General features: G+C 43.0%; 2 protein-coding genes across 3 annotated transcripts in view; one reads left to right on the forward strand and one right to left on the reverse strand.

Annotated features, from left to right (window-relative positions):
• LOC105683836 (dipeptidase 1-like) overlaps window positions 1-13,829 on the forward strand; it is a 133,504-nt gene that overhangs the window by 105,933 nt on the left and 13,742 nt on the right. For both annotated transcript variants that reach the window (XM_048653005.1, XM_012396752.3), the window contains exon 2: window positions 10,203-10,523. In XM_048653005.1, coding sequence (XP_048508962.1) covers window positions 10,203-10,523 — 321 coding nt within the window. The remainder of the gene's footprint in view (window positions 1-10,202; window positions 10,524-13,829) is intronic.
• Window positions 560-2,036, reverse strand: LOC105683838. The gene is made up of 5 exons (XM_012396754.3): window positions 1,898-2,036; window positions 1,663-1,690; window positions 1,442-1,580; window positions 1,167-1,258; window positions 560-1,054 (listed from the first exon to the last, which is right to left on the reverse strand). The coding sequence occupies exons 1-5, from the start codon at window positions 2,019-2,021 to the stop codon at window positions 724-726; spliced, it is 714 nt and encodes a 237-aa protein (XP_012252177.2). The 5' UTR covers window positions 2,022-2,036; the 3' UTR covers window positions 560-723.

A 13,829-nucleotide genomic window follows, 5' to 3' on the forward strand; every position in this document is an offset into this window, starting at 1 on the left:
CGTTATTCCCGTATAACAACATTCTAACAAAATCGGGGAATCAACTTTTTGGGAGACTCCACACGTGATTTTCTGGATAAAGGAATTTTCCTGTTCAGTGGTGCAAGAGTCCGGCAACTCAGCGAATCTGGCCTCCGCCATTCTGCCGCACCACCGTTCGCTTCTTTGTCGAGGTCGGTCTCTTGTCCGCTGTTCTGTTTGCAATCCCCAACACTATGGTTATGGCCGTTATATAGGCAGGGTGTATAGCCGCGTTGGAATTTGTCAAAACGCTCAAACCGACGTTACGTCGCACGGTCATTTGTTCGCTTATATTCGCTCGGCGTCCCAACCCTTGGAAAAGTTTCGCCATTGTGACAATACTTTTCTCGCTAAGAGAGCGCGACGTCACTCATCTCTCTTTTACGACTCGGAGTTTCTTAAGGTCCGGGCTAAGAACTCGTTCGCTGGTTTTTCAGCTGCTCCAATCGAATGGTATCTCATTGATTTCCGGTAACTTTGAAATTTTTATTACCTACACAAACTCGGGGTGATGTAGGGCGCGGAATCATAAGCCAAATTTCAGTCAATTTCCCAATCGCTTTATTATCATTGTAAATATATTTTTTGAGAAATTTCAATCATGATAATCACTTCCACTCGAATTACCGATAAATTTCAATTAGGCTAGTCATAATCCCAGACCTTTTAGTGGTCAATACCGAAGGACGGTGGTCGTTATACCTAAAATGACATAACGCTTGTATCGAAGCCACTGAAACCTGCGTGCATTCCCGTGGGACTCATTTGAGCTTGTTGTTGAGGTGGGTATCCGTATTGAGGATTTCCGTATACGCCCTGTTGGCTACCTACTGGATTCTGTTGCACGGCTTGAGGTACACCTCCCTGAGGTGTGGCTTGTGGACGTACATGGTGGTGATGATGATGCGGCTTCTGTTGCGTCGATGCCTGTGACGGTGCCTGTTGTCCGTAGGGATAAGAACCTGGTTGAGTCTGAGAAGCTGATTGGGAGCCAGGGTATGTTTGCACTGGATATCCGGACACCTGGTTTTGCCTATACAAAAAAAATCAACAAGGAGTGACGAATTCACATACTCGATGATCGACCAATTACTACCGAATCAGTTCGGGAAGAGACTATAGTCTAATGGAAAAGTAAAACTTACGGCCAATGATCATCGTCTGTAATTTGGATCTGCATTTGACCTTCTTGTGATTGCCCCATTCCCATTCCGAATATGCCGCTCCTGCGCCAATACTGGAACATTTTTCATTTGTACAAAAAAAAGGGCATTCGGTCTAAAAGTGTAATCAACCTGAACCCGTACACTGCAAACAGTATATTGAATATTTAAAAATGTTTCACCGGAATATCTTTCTTACCAAACTCCAGAGCACCCGTGATTCAAATTAAATATCACGTAACAACCGTTCATCGTACCTTCAGACCTCTACGTATGGCAGCCACATCGTCGGCCAATACTTTTACGGACTTCTGCAAATAATCCAGGTCTTTCGTTTCGCCCGAATTTTCGTCATCCAGAGATGACAGTGGATCGCTCTGATGTCCAGACGCTTGGCTATGAATTGGTTCATTCTTGTACACTGTTACTTTTTTTTTTTATCAATGAATTAACGTTTCAAAAACGGCTGAGTACTTACCGTTCTTCTCGGTGAGGCAGTGCAAAAGCTGCAGAATAAAGAAAAGAAATGATTCATCAGCAGTTCAAAATAGGTATAAACAAGATGGTCCAAGAATTTTGAATCAGCGAACTTATATTTTTCCTTAAATGATCCCACTTTGAATTTGATGTACCAAAAATTTTTTTAGCTTTACGATTTGAAAAATGAACTACTCGATCTACTTTTTTTCTATCAAATTGCTGAGATACTCAACCTTGATTGGCGAAGGTTAAGGCTGCCAGGGCGAGAAGAACTGCACGTGAGGTTGTCATGTCAAAAGTCAAACGTGAGCGCAGCGTCGACTGAATCTGTGAAATCAATGTCCTCGTTTCAGCCATCTTATACTACCAGGGAAGTACGTATCGATTGTTAACGAAGCGTTGAAGATCGCTGTAAATTAACCGGAACGATATAATGTAGATTACTTTGTTGCGCCAACCGACAATTCACCGATTTATAACCGATCCATGAACGATTCACGTAATTGATACACGCCTGGTTATGGATACACACCGGCGCTTTCAGGCTTTGAATTTAAGCGGAAAGATTTTGTACACCACACTGATTTCGGAACTCCGATTGCAAACGTCCTCGGCACTACCGATTTGCTAGAGTAAAATATCAGATCGTTCTAATTTGAGTGGGAACAATTTTAGGTAAGTCTTCATCCCCGGCTCGCATTCTATCTTAATTTTTTTCCAACCCTAATTTCACAATTAACAGCTCGAAATAATTCGTTTTTTATTAATAAGCCAATGTCAATGAATTGATTCGCTCATGAAGGAAATCCATCGGGTTGAGTTCATATTACTGTAACTCATACCTTGCTAGAATCAAAAGAAGACTTTTCATTACGGTCAGAGCAGTAAAACTGAGGAGTTAATTAACGCTTGTTACGTCAGAATATTAAAATCAATTACGAATACCTAATTGTATTATATTTTTTCATTATCCTTGCCGAGCAAAGTCCCTGAAACAGCCATATTATGCCGATCCCACGCTACCGATCTACGAGCGATAATTAATTGCTGACAATTACAAGTGATTATGATTAGAACGTTAATGGGCTTGACGAAAGTAATTTAAGAGCTAACACCCCTTATTACCACAATTGTGGCTGTTGATTTGATATCATTTGTGTTACACAATTTTCACGGTCACTGGAGCCGCATCTGACGATCATATTCAGCTCTTGTTCGCGAATCTGCAAAATTATTTCAGTGACGAACGCCGAAGATGAAGTTGCATCGTCAGACAGATCGAAAAGTCCTCATCGACAAACGCCCCAACGAGAAATACAAGATCTGGTACAAATCTTCGATTGAAGCTGGCTCTGAATCTGAATTAAACGAAGCACTGTACGGAAATTATATCAGCTAATGAATTACTCCAGTTATTAATTTAATCAAACCAAATTTAATGAAACTAGACGACATTTTGAACCAAATCGGATTGGGTCAAATGTGACAGTGCGATCGACTGTACGATCCAATGACTATGAGTTGGTTACATCTTTTCAGGGTGATTCACAAGAATTCACTTACGGCAATTCGTTGTTTCTTTATTGGGTATTATCAGCATCATTTTCAGATCTAAAATTCATCACAAATATCGCTTGTATTTATACGATAAGCTATACACAGATAACAAATTAAACAGACTGCGTGTCCGACAGAAAATTTTTTATCACGATTCACAAAAAAGGCTGAGATGATTGAATCGAGGACTTGGCATAACACCCAAGTACCTCTGTAATCAGCGATATACAAGCAAGTCTCAAGAAATGATTGCTAATCGAAGATTCCAGCGTTGACCGGTCAGTAGGGTGTTCGCTGCTGCGACACATAATCCGCAGGAGCTTGTCGCCTGCTTTTACGAGGACGTCGACGTCTGCGCTTTTTTCTTTCGGATATACCGCGAGAATTCGGTGATATATTCCTTCTGTAGTATGTATTCTCCTGCTGCTGTTGTATGTAATCTCCATCCATCTACGGGTGAAAAATTAATCGAATCGATTAAACCGGCGCCATAAACTCCATTTATGTGTCGATGAGAATTCGTCGAATAATCAAAGCAAAACCTCGCGACATACCTGACGGTTATCGAGGTTGGCAGTCCCGTCAGCGTCGTCGTTAACTTTGTAGGGTGCTCGCGCTTGCGGTGGTCTGTCAGGATCATCTTGATCGCCGTTACGGTAAGGATATCCAATTCCTTGCTGGTTCGGCGCGTACGAACCCGGCGGCCTACCGCCACCGTAGAAGACATTCGGACCGTCCGCCAACGGATACGGTTGGTAGTAATCATCGAAATCCAAGCCCATTGGCGGCTTACAGTCGTTCTGAGTATAAGACCGCTGATCCGCGGTATTTCTTCCACCGGCCGAACCGAGGTAAGGTGGAGGTGGCCGTTGGTTACCGTGATTATACGTGAGTTGATCCCAGGGTATATCCGCCATCGGGAAGCCTGAAAATTCATTGATTCTCATTCACTGACAACTGATATCAACTGGACGAGTTCTGCACTACCTATGCCTGCGTATTCCGGTGTATAGCGTTCGACGCGGTCCGAACGTTGTTTGTCCGGGTTTACTTGACGTTGGAATTGCTGCGTCTTCCTAACATTTCCTGAAAAGTATTCGCGAGATTAATGACTCGATTGTGTGGGCTGGTTTTTTTGATTTCGGAAATTTCATCACCTTTTCCACTCTTCCATCCGGAGTTCAACGGTGGACCGTTCATCCGTCTGCTCGACGCATTTCGTCTTGCCTGTAAATACGTCAGAAATCAATATTCACATTCACTTTTTCAACTATGCGTTACGTTTCTTTCGATGAGCAAACATTACGTTCAGAACATGCACGAAACTCTCTGGTACCGCGGTACAAGCTATGTAGTTACTGTTCTCAACCTCCAGAGTCCAAAGCATACTTTCCCGTTCGGGACAAGGGGTGCACCTAAAACCGATCGCATGAAACCTTGGTGTCTAGATTGTGCGTACGACTTGGCGGAAGAAAATCGTGATAACGATCATGCGTAAAATATGATTTAGGTACATACCCCGGGACCTCTTCGTGCTCGCAGCAATTAACAAGGTTTGTAACCGAATCCCAGCGAGCGAAATCATCAGGCCTTGAAATACATTTTTTTTATCATCAAAAAACAATCGATCTCTCAATGATTTTATTAGGTGAGATGGAATTGTTATACTCACAAGAAGTATGAAGTACCCCTTCCTTCGAGATACTGGAAATCTGGAATGAAAACCATACCGCACTTATAAATTTTTCTCCACGAAGTCTTCTCACCGTTATCAATTTTTTTTTTTCTCCATTCGTTTTTATCGTTTTTTTTCGTAAATTCCCGACGCCGCCCGACTTTCACTTCGTTATCGAAATCTTCGAAATTTCCGCCGTTCACCGGTACAGATATTCTGACTGAACTTACCGCACGCTTCTCCCAATCTGGCGGCAACTTTTTTCGCATTTACCGTGGAAAAAGCGAACAACAGCGTAAGGAGAACTGGCAGCAGCTTGACGCAGCTGCATATCTGCATGATTACATTCATCTGATATCGGTGGAGCAATCCAAGTGGCCCCAAATCTCTTTGGGTTACTGGGTCTCCGTTTAGTTTACATTTCAAGTATATATATGAGACGCACCATTAAAAAAATTTAATTACTTTCGCTCGGAGACGTTTTGTTGTTGCTTGCATAAATTACACGTGGCTATGTAACTAAAGTGCCACGATAAGAAATAATTTAGCTATCAAAACGATCGGGAAATTGTGACCAATTGGATTCGCCACTTGGTATGCGGATACATTCGTCGCAAATAAACGGTCGAATGAAGTTGGCCATTTTTTTTGCCTGGAATATTTCATTTCGTAGATTTTTTTACGCTTCGTCTTCTCGTTCGTAAAAAAAAAAAAACTCGATGCGCCGAAAACGACGCATTGTCTCGAAGTCAGAGTCGACGGTTAATCAGGTTCGAAATAACCGATGCTTTGAAACTAATTATACAGCTAGTAATCGTTAATTAAAATCCAGCTAACCGCTAAATTGCGATAACATTTGTTTTATCGCGCTCATGTAATTACAATGAGAACAAGCCCCAATTCGTAATTATATCAATAGCTTGGGCAGAAATTACGTTTTTATAAACCGACCACCGCTCCGACATCCGCAGCTCCTAGTACCGGCCGCAACATTATTCTATCCGAAATTACAATCCACGGCGTATTACAAATTTTTACCGGACCAATGTTTCAGTTTTCATCGATCAGGTATCGAAACCATCGCCACATTTCACGTTAATTAGCAGAGCCTGAACAATGTAATTTTGAAGCGGAATCGCGGGCGAATACGTTCGCTGTACGTAGTCTAAAATAATACGCCGTAACGTTCGAGAAGCTCCGTAGTTCCTCTGGCAGGCATTCCGAGCGTGCGATCCGAGGGCTCTCGATATTCGTTGGTACGTACTCGCCATGAAAACTGATCCGCCCGAGTTGATTTCCATTCGACGTCCGCAGTGAGTATATCGACCGTATATATACTTACGACCATTTCGCAAGCCGTTACTGACCCGCTAAATTAATCCGCCAATGAACTTGCGAATTCCACATAAAAAAAGCAGCGAGAGTTTCGCGCGTACAGCCATTTCCAATTCTTTTCGATGAGAAAAAAATAAAAAAAAAACAAGCGCTCCGGCGATAAAGAATGAAAAGGAGATAAAACGGGAAGCGAGTCGCATCCTTATCGCTGGACGCGGCCCCTAATACCTGTACATCGAAAAATTTTTATTTCCACCCACGCACGAGTTCTGTATTGTCTCTATAGCATACAAATGGAAACATAATACACGAACGCGAGGGGTAGGTCGATGTGCATAATACTTTTCCGCACGTGGCGCCTCGCCGCAATCGTATTGCCGACCGGTATTTTCATTTTGCCCATTACTTTTGAGTGTGGCAGTTCAGTTTTATACGATTACGATATATATATATATATACGATTTATATGACCGACTACTTCGATTGCACGGTAATCGTTGTCTCTGATTGCGAGTCAATGTTCCATTGGAAACGAGACGGTCGGACGAAGAAGATGAAAACTATTGGGACGACCGACGATAAAATTACCACAAATACCGTACGGTAGTCGCGAAGAGTTGCGTTTTCATTTATTACCTCGCGTCTTCCAGCGCGCTATGAGTTATTTTTCGAAAGTCTTATCCGAACCGCCGTTGCAGCCTTTGCATAAAATTTTCATAAACAGCATCCTGCCTTTTCGAAATTATATTTCGCTCGAAGAACACATCCCCCGAACTCGTTATCTCCGAGACATTCGGGACTCGTGAGCCGTTATTCATAATTTAAAGAAAATGTTTTGTGTTGTTTTGTTTTTCTTTATTTTTTCTCAAAGGAAACGGGAAACTCGACTCGCGCACCGAGCGAAATTTCGAGTCCGATCCTTCCTGCGCCAAGATTGGCTTGGATATCGGTTTCCGGAATACCGAAGTGAAGAAAAAAAAAAAAAAAATAACTCGAATTTAAAATTCTCGCGACCACCATACGCGCTCGACGCGAGTCTATATACTTCTATGTACGTACATTGTACGTACATATGCTGGAACACGTCTTTCGCATGCCGGCGCGTCGTACCCGACACATCTTCAGTGTCGTGTACATTTTTATGCATGTGGTAGGGCATTATTTTTCCCCATATCGCGTAGTTTATAGTTACCTAAAATTCATGCAAATAGCCGAAACTGCGAGATACCGTAAAAATCCGTGCGAGTATCACGCCCATATTCTGGCGGTGCGAGAGTACGTGGAACGTACGGGAACCAGTGGCCATCAGTTTCGAAGGTATCAAAAAGGCAAACGTAGCAAAGATTTACCTCGCACTTTATACGTGCACCTTTTATGCGGTCGACATTGAAATCGTTCCGCGTTTCATTTCTCTTTTAAACCCGCATGGCAAATAAAAAGCTTTCGGGTGACGCGGTAAAATGCAATGGAGAGCTAAGGGTAAGGGTTATACGACACGGGGTCAGGTGGGTTCGACGAAAATACAGCGTCGGAGCTCGTTCGCGAGCGAGGCAAGAGGATTTTGAAAAATGTGAGAATTGTGCGAATTATTCAAGACGGTGAGCGGTGGCTACGTGCAGAACTTGTCGTACATCATATCATATCAGAGGGAAAGAAATCCACAAGTTTTTTTGTTTTTTCGGATTCGAGGTTGAAGTTTGCGCGTTGAGAAATAGCTGGAGGTCAAAAGACAGCTTTATAAATCTTCATCAAGAGTTTCGCGGAGGTGCGCCGGGGGCGGTGTGCTAGCAGTCTAGTCTTGTCGTTTGCCTTGAATCCGGAAGTCTTGACTCTGTACTGCAACTCCGTCGGTGTGCGGGGAAATATATATAAATAAACGAGCTCTGCCAGCCGTACCGCCGAGGTACGGGCCAAGTGCCAGGAGAGGTTCCACCTTGGCCCTCCGTAGTGCTACAAATCCTACGTCCTCCCTTACCCCTTGTACCCCAGCAAACACCCCGACGGCGTTAGACGTTAAGAACCTGCAGCTATGCAACTCGAGCTGTGCAGTCAATCTTAATTCGGTAGACAATCGCAACTAAGCCTGGAAAACCCCATTCCGAACATCGAAATACCTCATTCGGTCTGACGCGAACTTGATACCGTTCTCAGTAGCTCCAATTTCAAACACTGGATTCACGATGTAGCGATTTTCCGTTCTCAAATTTTCGCGATTCGTGAGACAAGAGAGAAATTTTGGTTAGCCATTCTTATTTGCCGTTGTAAATAATTCGAAGGGAACTAGCCTGAGCTATTCGTTGTCTGAAAATTACATTCTGCGCCAGGGATGTCTGTAGGGAGGGTTGAATTTTCAACGTATCCGACGCGACGCCATGGTATACGACGGTACATGTACCGGCGTATGTACGTACCTCGAGAAATTCTAGACGTATATATTTAATGTGCGAGTGAATCCGGCGCTACAACGTCCCTAAGATGATTAGCGGAAGATAATTGCGCCAGGACTACTAAGCCGAAGGATCAGTCAACACCTAAATAGATGAATGACGAAGTTATCATTATTATCCCCATTGTTTCGCCTTGGTAGCGCGGAAGTATCCAACGGGGGACTTTAAGCCCCCCCACCCGCAATACGTATCGCGCAATACGTACCGTACACGAGCTCTGGTAAAGCCCTCGGGGGAAACCACTCGATTCTCCTTACCGTTTTCAAACTGACTAACGAGAACCACCGCCGCTTCGGACGAAAGTTTTATCGCCTCGAATAAAGTTGAGATGATCGACCGGGGCGAGTTCTAATAAGTAAGATCATCCGTTCCGCGTTCCCGAAACAATAATTTTTTTCACACGAATCGCTCATTTCTTTCATCAACACCGCATGTACGACAAATCGAATTACACGCCGGAACTTTTTATCGACGAAGAAGTTGCGGAATCCTGACGGAACGGTTTATTGGCTGTAATCGCTGCCGAGATACGTGACATCGAGATAAGGAGAGTATTCAACCGTCTAAGTAGTGAAATTTAGTTATAACTCGCAGGCTCGGTAGAATCGTACCGTGATTCCGAATGATGCCTATGAACTTTGAACAACCTAATAGCTTTGAAATTGCGTTCAGATTAGAGATATCCACGAGATGTGGATATATCGTTTGAACGGCATTTAACGTTCGACGATCTGATACCAAAATCTAAGGGGCGTATCGGAAGCTCCTTCGAAATTTCTCTGTGCCCTAAAGAGACAAGTGCAAAACACCTCGCCTCTGATATATATATCTACCACATACCTGAGAACGGGTGAGGAACGAACGTCGGGACACGGACGAGGGAGGGTGGGTCGTACCTTAAGACGCGCACGTGCTGGAGTACCACGTCCGCGAAGAAGAGCTTCAAACCGGTAGTATGTGTGTGTGTGTGTGTGTGTGTGTGTGAGAAAAAGCTCAATTATCTGACGTTAACCTTTTAACATTTTCTGCTACGCAGCACGTCTTGAAAGCTCCGAGCTACTGCACCAGCCTCGTCCAACCTTTGTTCTTTTTATGCTAGACGTGCAATTACCAATTGCACCTCTACACAACCTTTGAAGTTCGCACATTTCGCGGTACTCTTCTCTCACGAGGTTCCAACGAAAAGACCCCCGCATACTTTTGCTCTACGGTTACCTCGTATTTCGTCAATTTCATCGCCGATAATAGACGAGTCGACGACAATGGTTTTATACGGTATTTATTGACGCGAGCGAGTCACAATTGTAAACCAAAATATAAAAGAATATCTTCGCCCGACAACGAGGCGGCCTGGACCAAGAACCCTCGGTTATTAATGATCAACTACGCTTTCTTCCGGCTTCTTTCGTTCCCTTATTTTTTCAACGTCTTTGCAAAGAGTCGAAAGAGTGACGAATTTTGTCCGTGAAAATACAGGCGAACGCAATAATTTATTTGACTTATTCTCGGTTTTTATGTTACCAGGGTTGGCACAACAGCGCTTGGGCAGTGACAATAGTTTTTGCGGTCGGAAGCTGGATCGGGCGCGTTGGTCCACGACCTGCCGGTGGTCAGTCGTCGCTCTCATCTTCGAGGGAGAGATTAGAGACGGTACGACAAGTGCTGGCGGAAGTTCCTCTCATAGACGGTCACAACGATCTGCCATGGAATATACGAAACTTCGTTCACAACCAGCTGGCGGAGTTTGAATTCGACACGGACCTTCGCCAGGTGGTACCTTGGAGTAAGAGCGCCTGGAGTCAGACGGACTTACTCAGACTGCGGCAGGGCATGGTCGGTGGACAGGTGAGTTGAATTGCGATGAACGAACGATGATGTTATTTTCGAATGTAATTAGAAACGAGTACCGCGCCAGTGTGGCTTCGGAAATAATAGTATTACTGCGCGTAACTTATATGAGGTACGAAGTAGCTGCATTTTGGCGTCTCGCTTCTCTCCATTCTCCAGATTTATAACTAGATAAATCTTTAAACCGAGAATTAAAGGCGGTCCATCGACAATAAATTCTGCACCAGAGGTCGATAAGCCATCTCCTCGAGCTGCCGCATTCACTGGGAGTTTTCGTGCATTTTGCAGGGCTTGCGCCCTGGTGTACAGACAAAACCATTCCGATAGCTGATCTTTCTCCTTTCTCTCCGTCTCTCTCTCTCTTTCTCTCTCCGAGTCATCGCTACAGTAAGATCCCTAATCGTAGCCAATGTATATCGTTTTTTTATTTTTTTTCAAAAGTATTCCATCCCTTGATAATCGAATGGTTTTTTTTTTTTTAAAAAAACCTTGGAGATTCTTTCGTATCTTGAAAGTATCTCATTTTGAAGAGTTCTTTAGCATAAAATTGTGGCTGAAAACAAAAGAGATTCCGAAACTACACAGAAATGCACGTACGCAATAACATGCCAGAGATCCCATAGAGATTTTATAAATGCAACTTTGCAAGTTTTCGGTTTATCAAGATTGGCAACGGTATTTCGCGAAGCGATCGGTCCCCGGTTTTCTTTGTAACATAGACGGGTTCACGAACCTGTTAAATCGTATAGAATCAATACAAGAATTCTGAGATATTCGCTGTTCATCGGGAGCGAGGAGGAAGTTGGTAACAAATGTTCCATCTCCACATTAAATTTGTCGAATATTCGACCGCATTATTTAACTCGGGCACTCCTCGAATTGAATAACGTTCGCACTGCACCGTGTGAAACATATCCTACGTTTGATTCGTACTTCCAACAAATATAATCGGAATAAAAAAGACGCCAAATTATGCGACAACAGCATTAGAAGTCCCTTGCTTCGATAGAAAACTTAGGACTCGATTCGCGGTCTATTTTCTATATACCCTACGTCAATAATAATTGACACGACAAATATACGGCTTTTTATCGAAGTGAGGGGCGGAAAGCTCTCGTAATTGCATTCCGGTGCTCAAATTTGTTGGAGAAAAGTTGACGAAACGGGTTTCAGTTACAAAGAAAAATAACACCTCAGGGTACGCGAACACCGTTTACCTTAGGACATATGTGATAAAAGTGGGCACTCATAGTCCCACGCACAGAGCGCGGTAGGGAGCACGTATGCGTGGGTATACCCCGTAAATATTGGAAGAACGTATAGTTCGCGATTCGAGAGCTCGGGGAACGATGCCAAAGTTTACGAGGAAGGCGAGAGGAATTGGGAAGTTCTATAGAAACCCTGCGGCAGAGTACAACTGTTCGAAACAAACGAAACGATTTCATATACCCGAGACGAAGCCATGTCAAAGTTCGAGAACGGCTCAGTAACAAAGTGGAGGCAAAAGTCTGAAAATTTTATAACAGAATTACGCAATTAGTTTCGATCACTTAACTAGCGTTATTAGTTTCCACCGTGAAACGGGACTTTGAGTATTTTATTTCCTTGATAACTGTTTGAAATAAGGCCTCGCAACGCTGACGTAAGAACGAGGTGAGAACCTCGGAGTTGAAATTTTGTAGAAAATTCGTGTTCGCAAATTTGAGAAGTTCAATATTTGTCAATACTATGTTGTCTTTCGTCACCAGTGAAAATGCCAAAGCTTTTAAGCTCCTTTCATTAAAACTTGTTAGTCAAGATCCAGACGGTCTTGTCATCGGTTCGGAATCAATATACGTGCATTATGATTCCCTCTCGCCTCCTTCCTGCCAAAAAAAAACAAAAAAAAAAAAACAATCCAGCTTCGGCGTTCGATCGGTAAGTATAAATTCGTCGTGTTTTACGGAGAGAAATTTTCTACTCTTGACAAAGTAAAGCCGGGTCGCAAATTCTATAGACAACCCGAGCTTTTTGTCCCCAGGGAAGACAAAAGATTCGCACATATCATAGCAAACGAGGACGACTAGCGGAGTAATGGAGCTAACACTGGCATTCATTGCGCCGCCTTAATTCTTGAACCCTTTCGAAAGCTCCGCAAAACTGGGTCGCTTGATCAGCACTGGAGCAGCGTTTTCCTTTCCATCCATGAGCTCTTGATTGCCCTCCGACTCTTATTTCTACTGAAAAGTGCAATGCACTTCACCTCTATTACCGACTTTGACTGAACGTTTTCTTTTACCTCAACCGTAACGGCGTGTACTTTTTACTACCTGGAATATGATTCGCGTATACAGGCGAAGACGTAGAGGTCTTGACTTTGCACAGACTAGGATCATTGAGATAAAGGAAAAGAAATTATGAATATATTAAAACTGTACCGATTTGACCAATTTTTTTTCTCTCACGATATTCTGAGCTTGACAAAGTCGCGATTGAGAAAATTACAGTTGATCCTAAGTTTCTTCCACCGTCATTTATAGCGCATGGATTTTCTGCAATTTGTACGAACTTGCTTGTACCGCTGAATTGCAATCGATGGAATCCTCCGTCTTATAAAATGTTCACTCGATTTCGCGCGACTTTGCCAAGGCAAATGAAGCTTTAAATCGCACGAACAGAACGCGAAAGTTTGTGTCCTCGATGTGTACCGGTTCGTTTGAGAAAATTTTATTCACAGATTCGTGCACGAAAATAATTCGAAAAAGTTATGGAAATGCATCAACCATTATAAATTCCATAGCTGCACGTCGGAACTTTTTGGACCAAAAAAAAAAAGGGAAAACCAAAAACTATAATAATGTCCTCATATGCATATATGGTAATCCAACCTCCTGCACTCACCAAGTATAATACCAGAGTCTCAACATTTGTATTTTTTAACCATTAATTTATTTATCATTTTTTCTTCTTCTATTCGTTTTCATAAATTGAAAATTTACTTTCCCCTAGCACGAAGTAAGCGTCATATTTCATACACGCGGTGCTGGTTATTGCTGCCATAACGTCGTTACGTCACATCGCTTTTATCGTCAGTATCTGAAAAAAGAAGAACAAAATGAGACAAAAAATGAAACGAAAGGTTTCCAATGCATTTTGTATACGATTACTCCTCAGTGGTTTCAATTCCGATTATGGACCGGTCGAACATTACCGTGGGCCTTGATCTGCACGAGAGAATATTTTCTTTACTCGTAGGCTCGAATCGTTCGCAATTCATAGGTATGTAAAAGTGTTAGGTAAGATTAAAAATGATTACATGCGTTT

The sequence above is a fragment of the Athalia rosae genome, chromosome 3 (assembly GCF_917208135.1).
Source record: "Athalia rosae chromosome 3, iyAthRosa1.1, whole genome shotgun sequence".
NCBI classification, from domain to species: Eukaryota; Metazoa; Arthropoda; class Insecta; order Hymenoptera; family Athaliidae; genus Athalia; species Athalia rosae.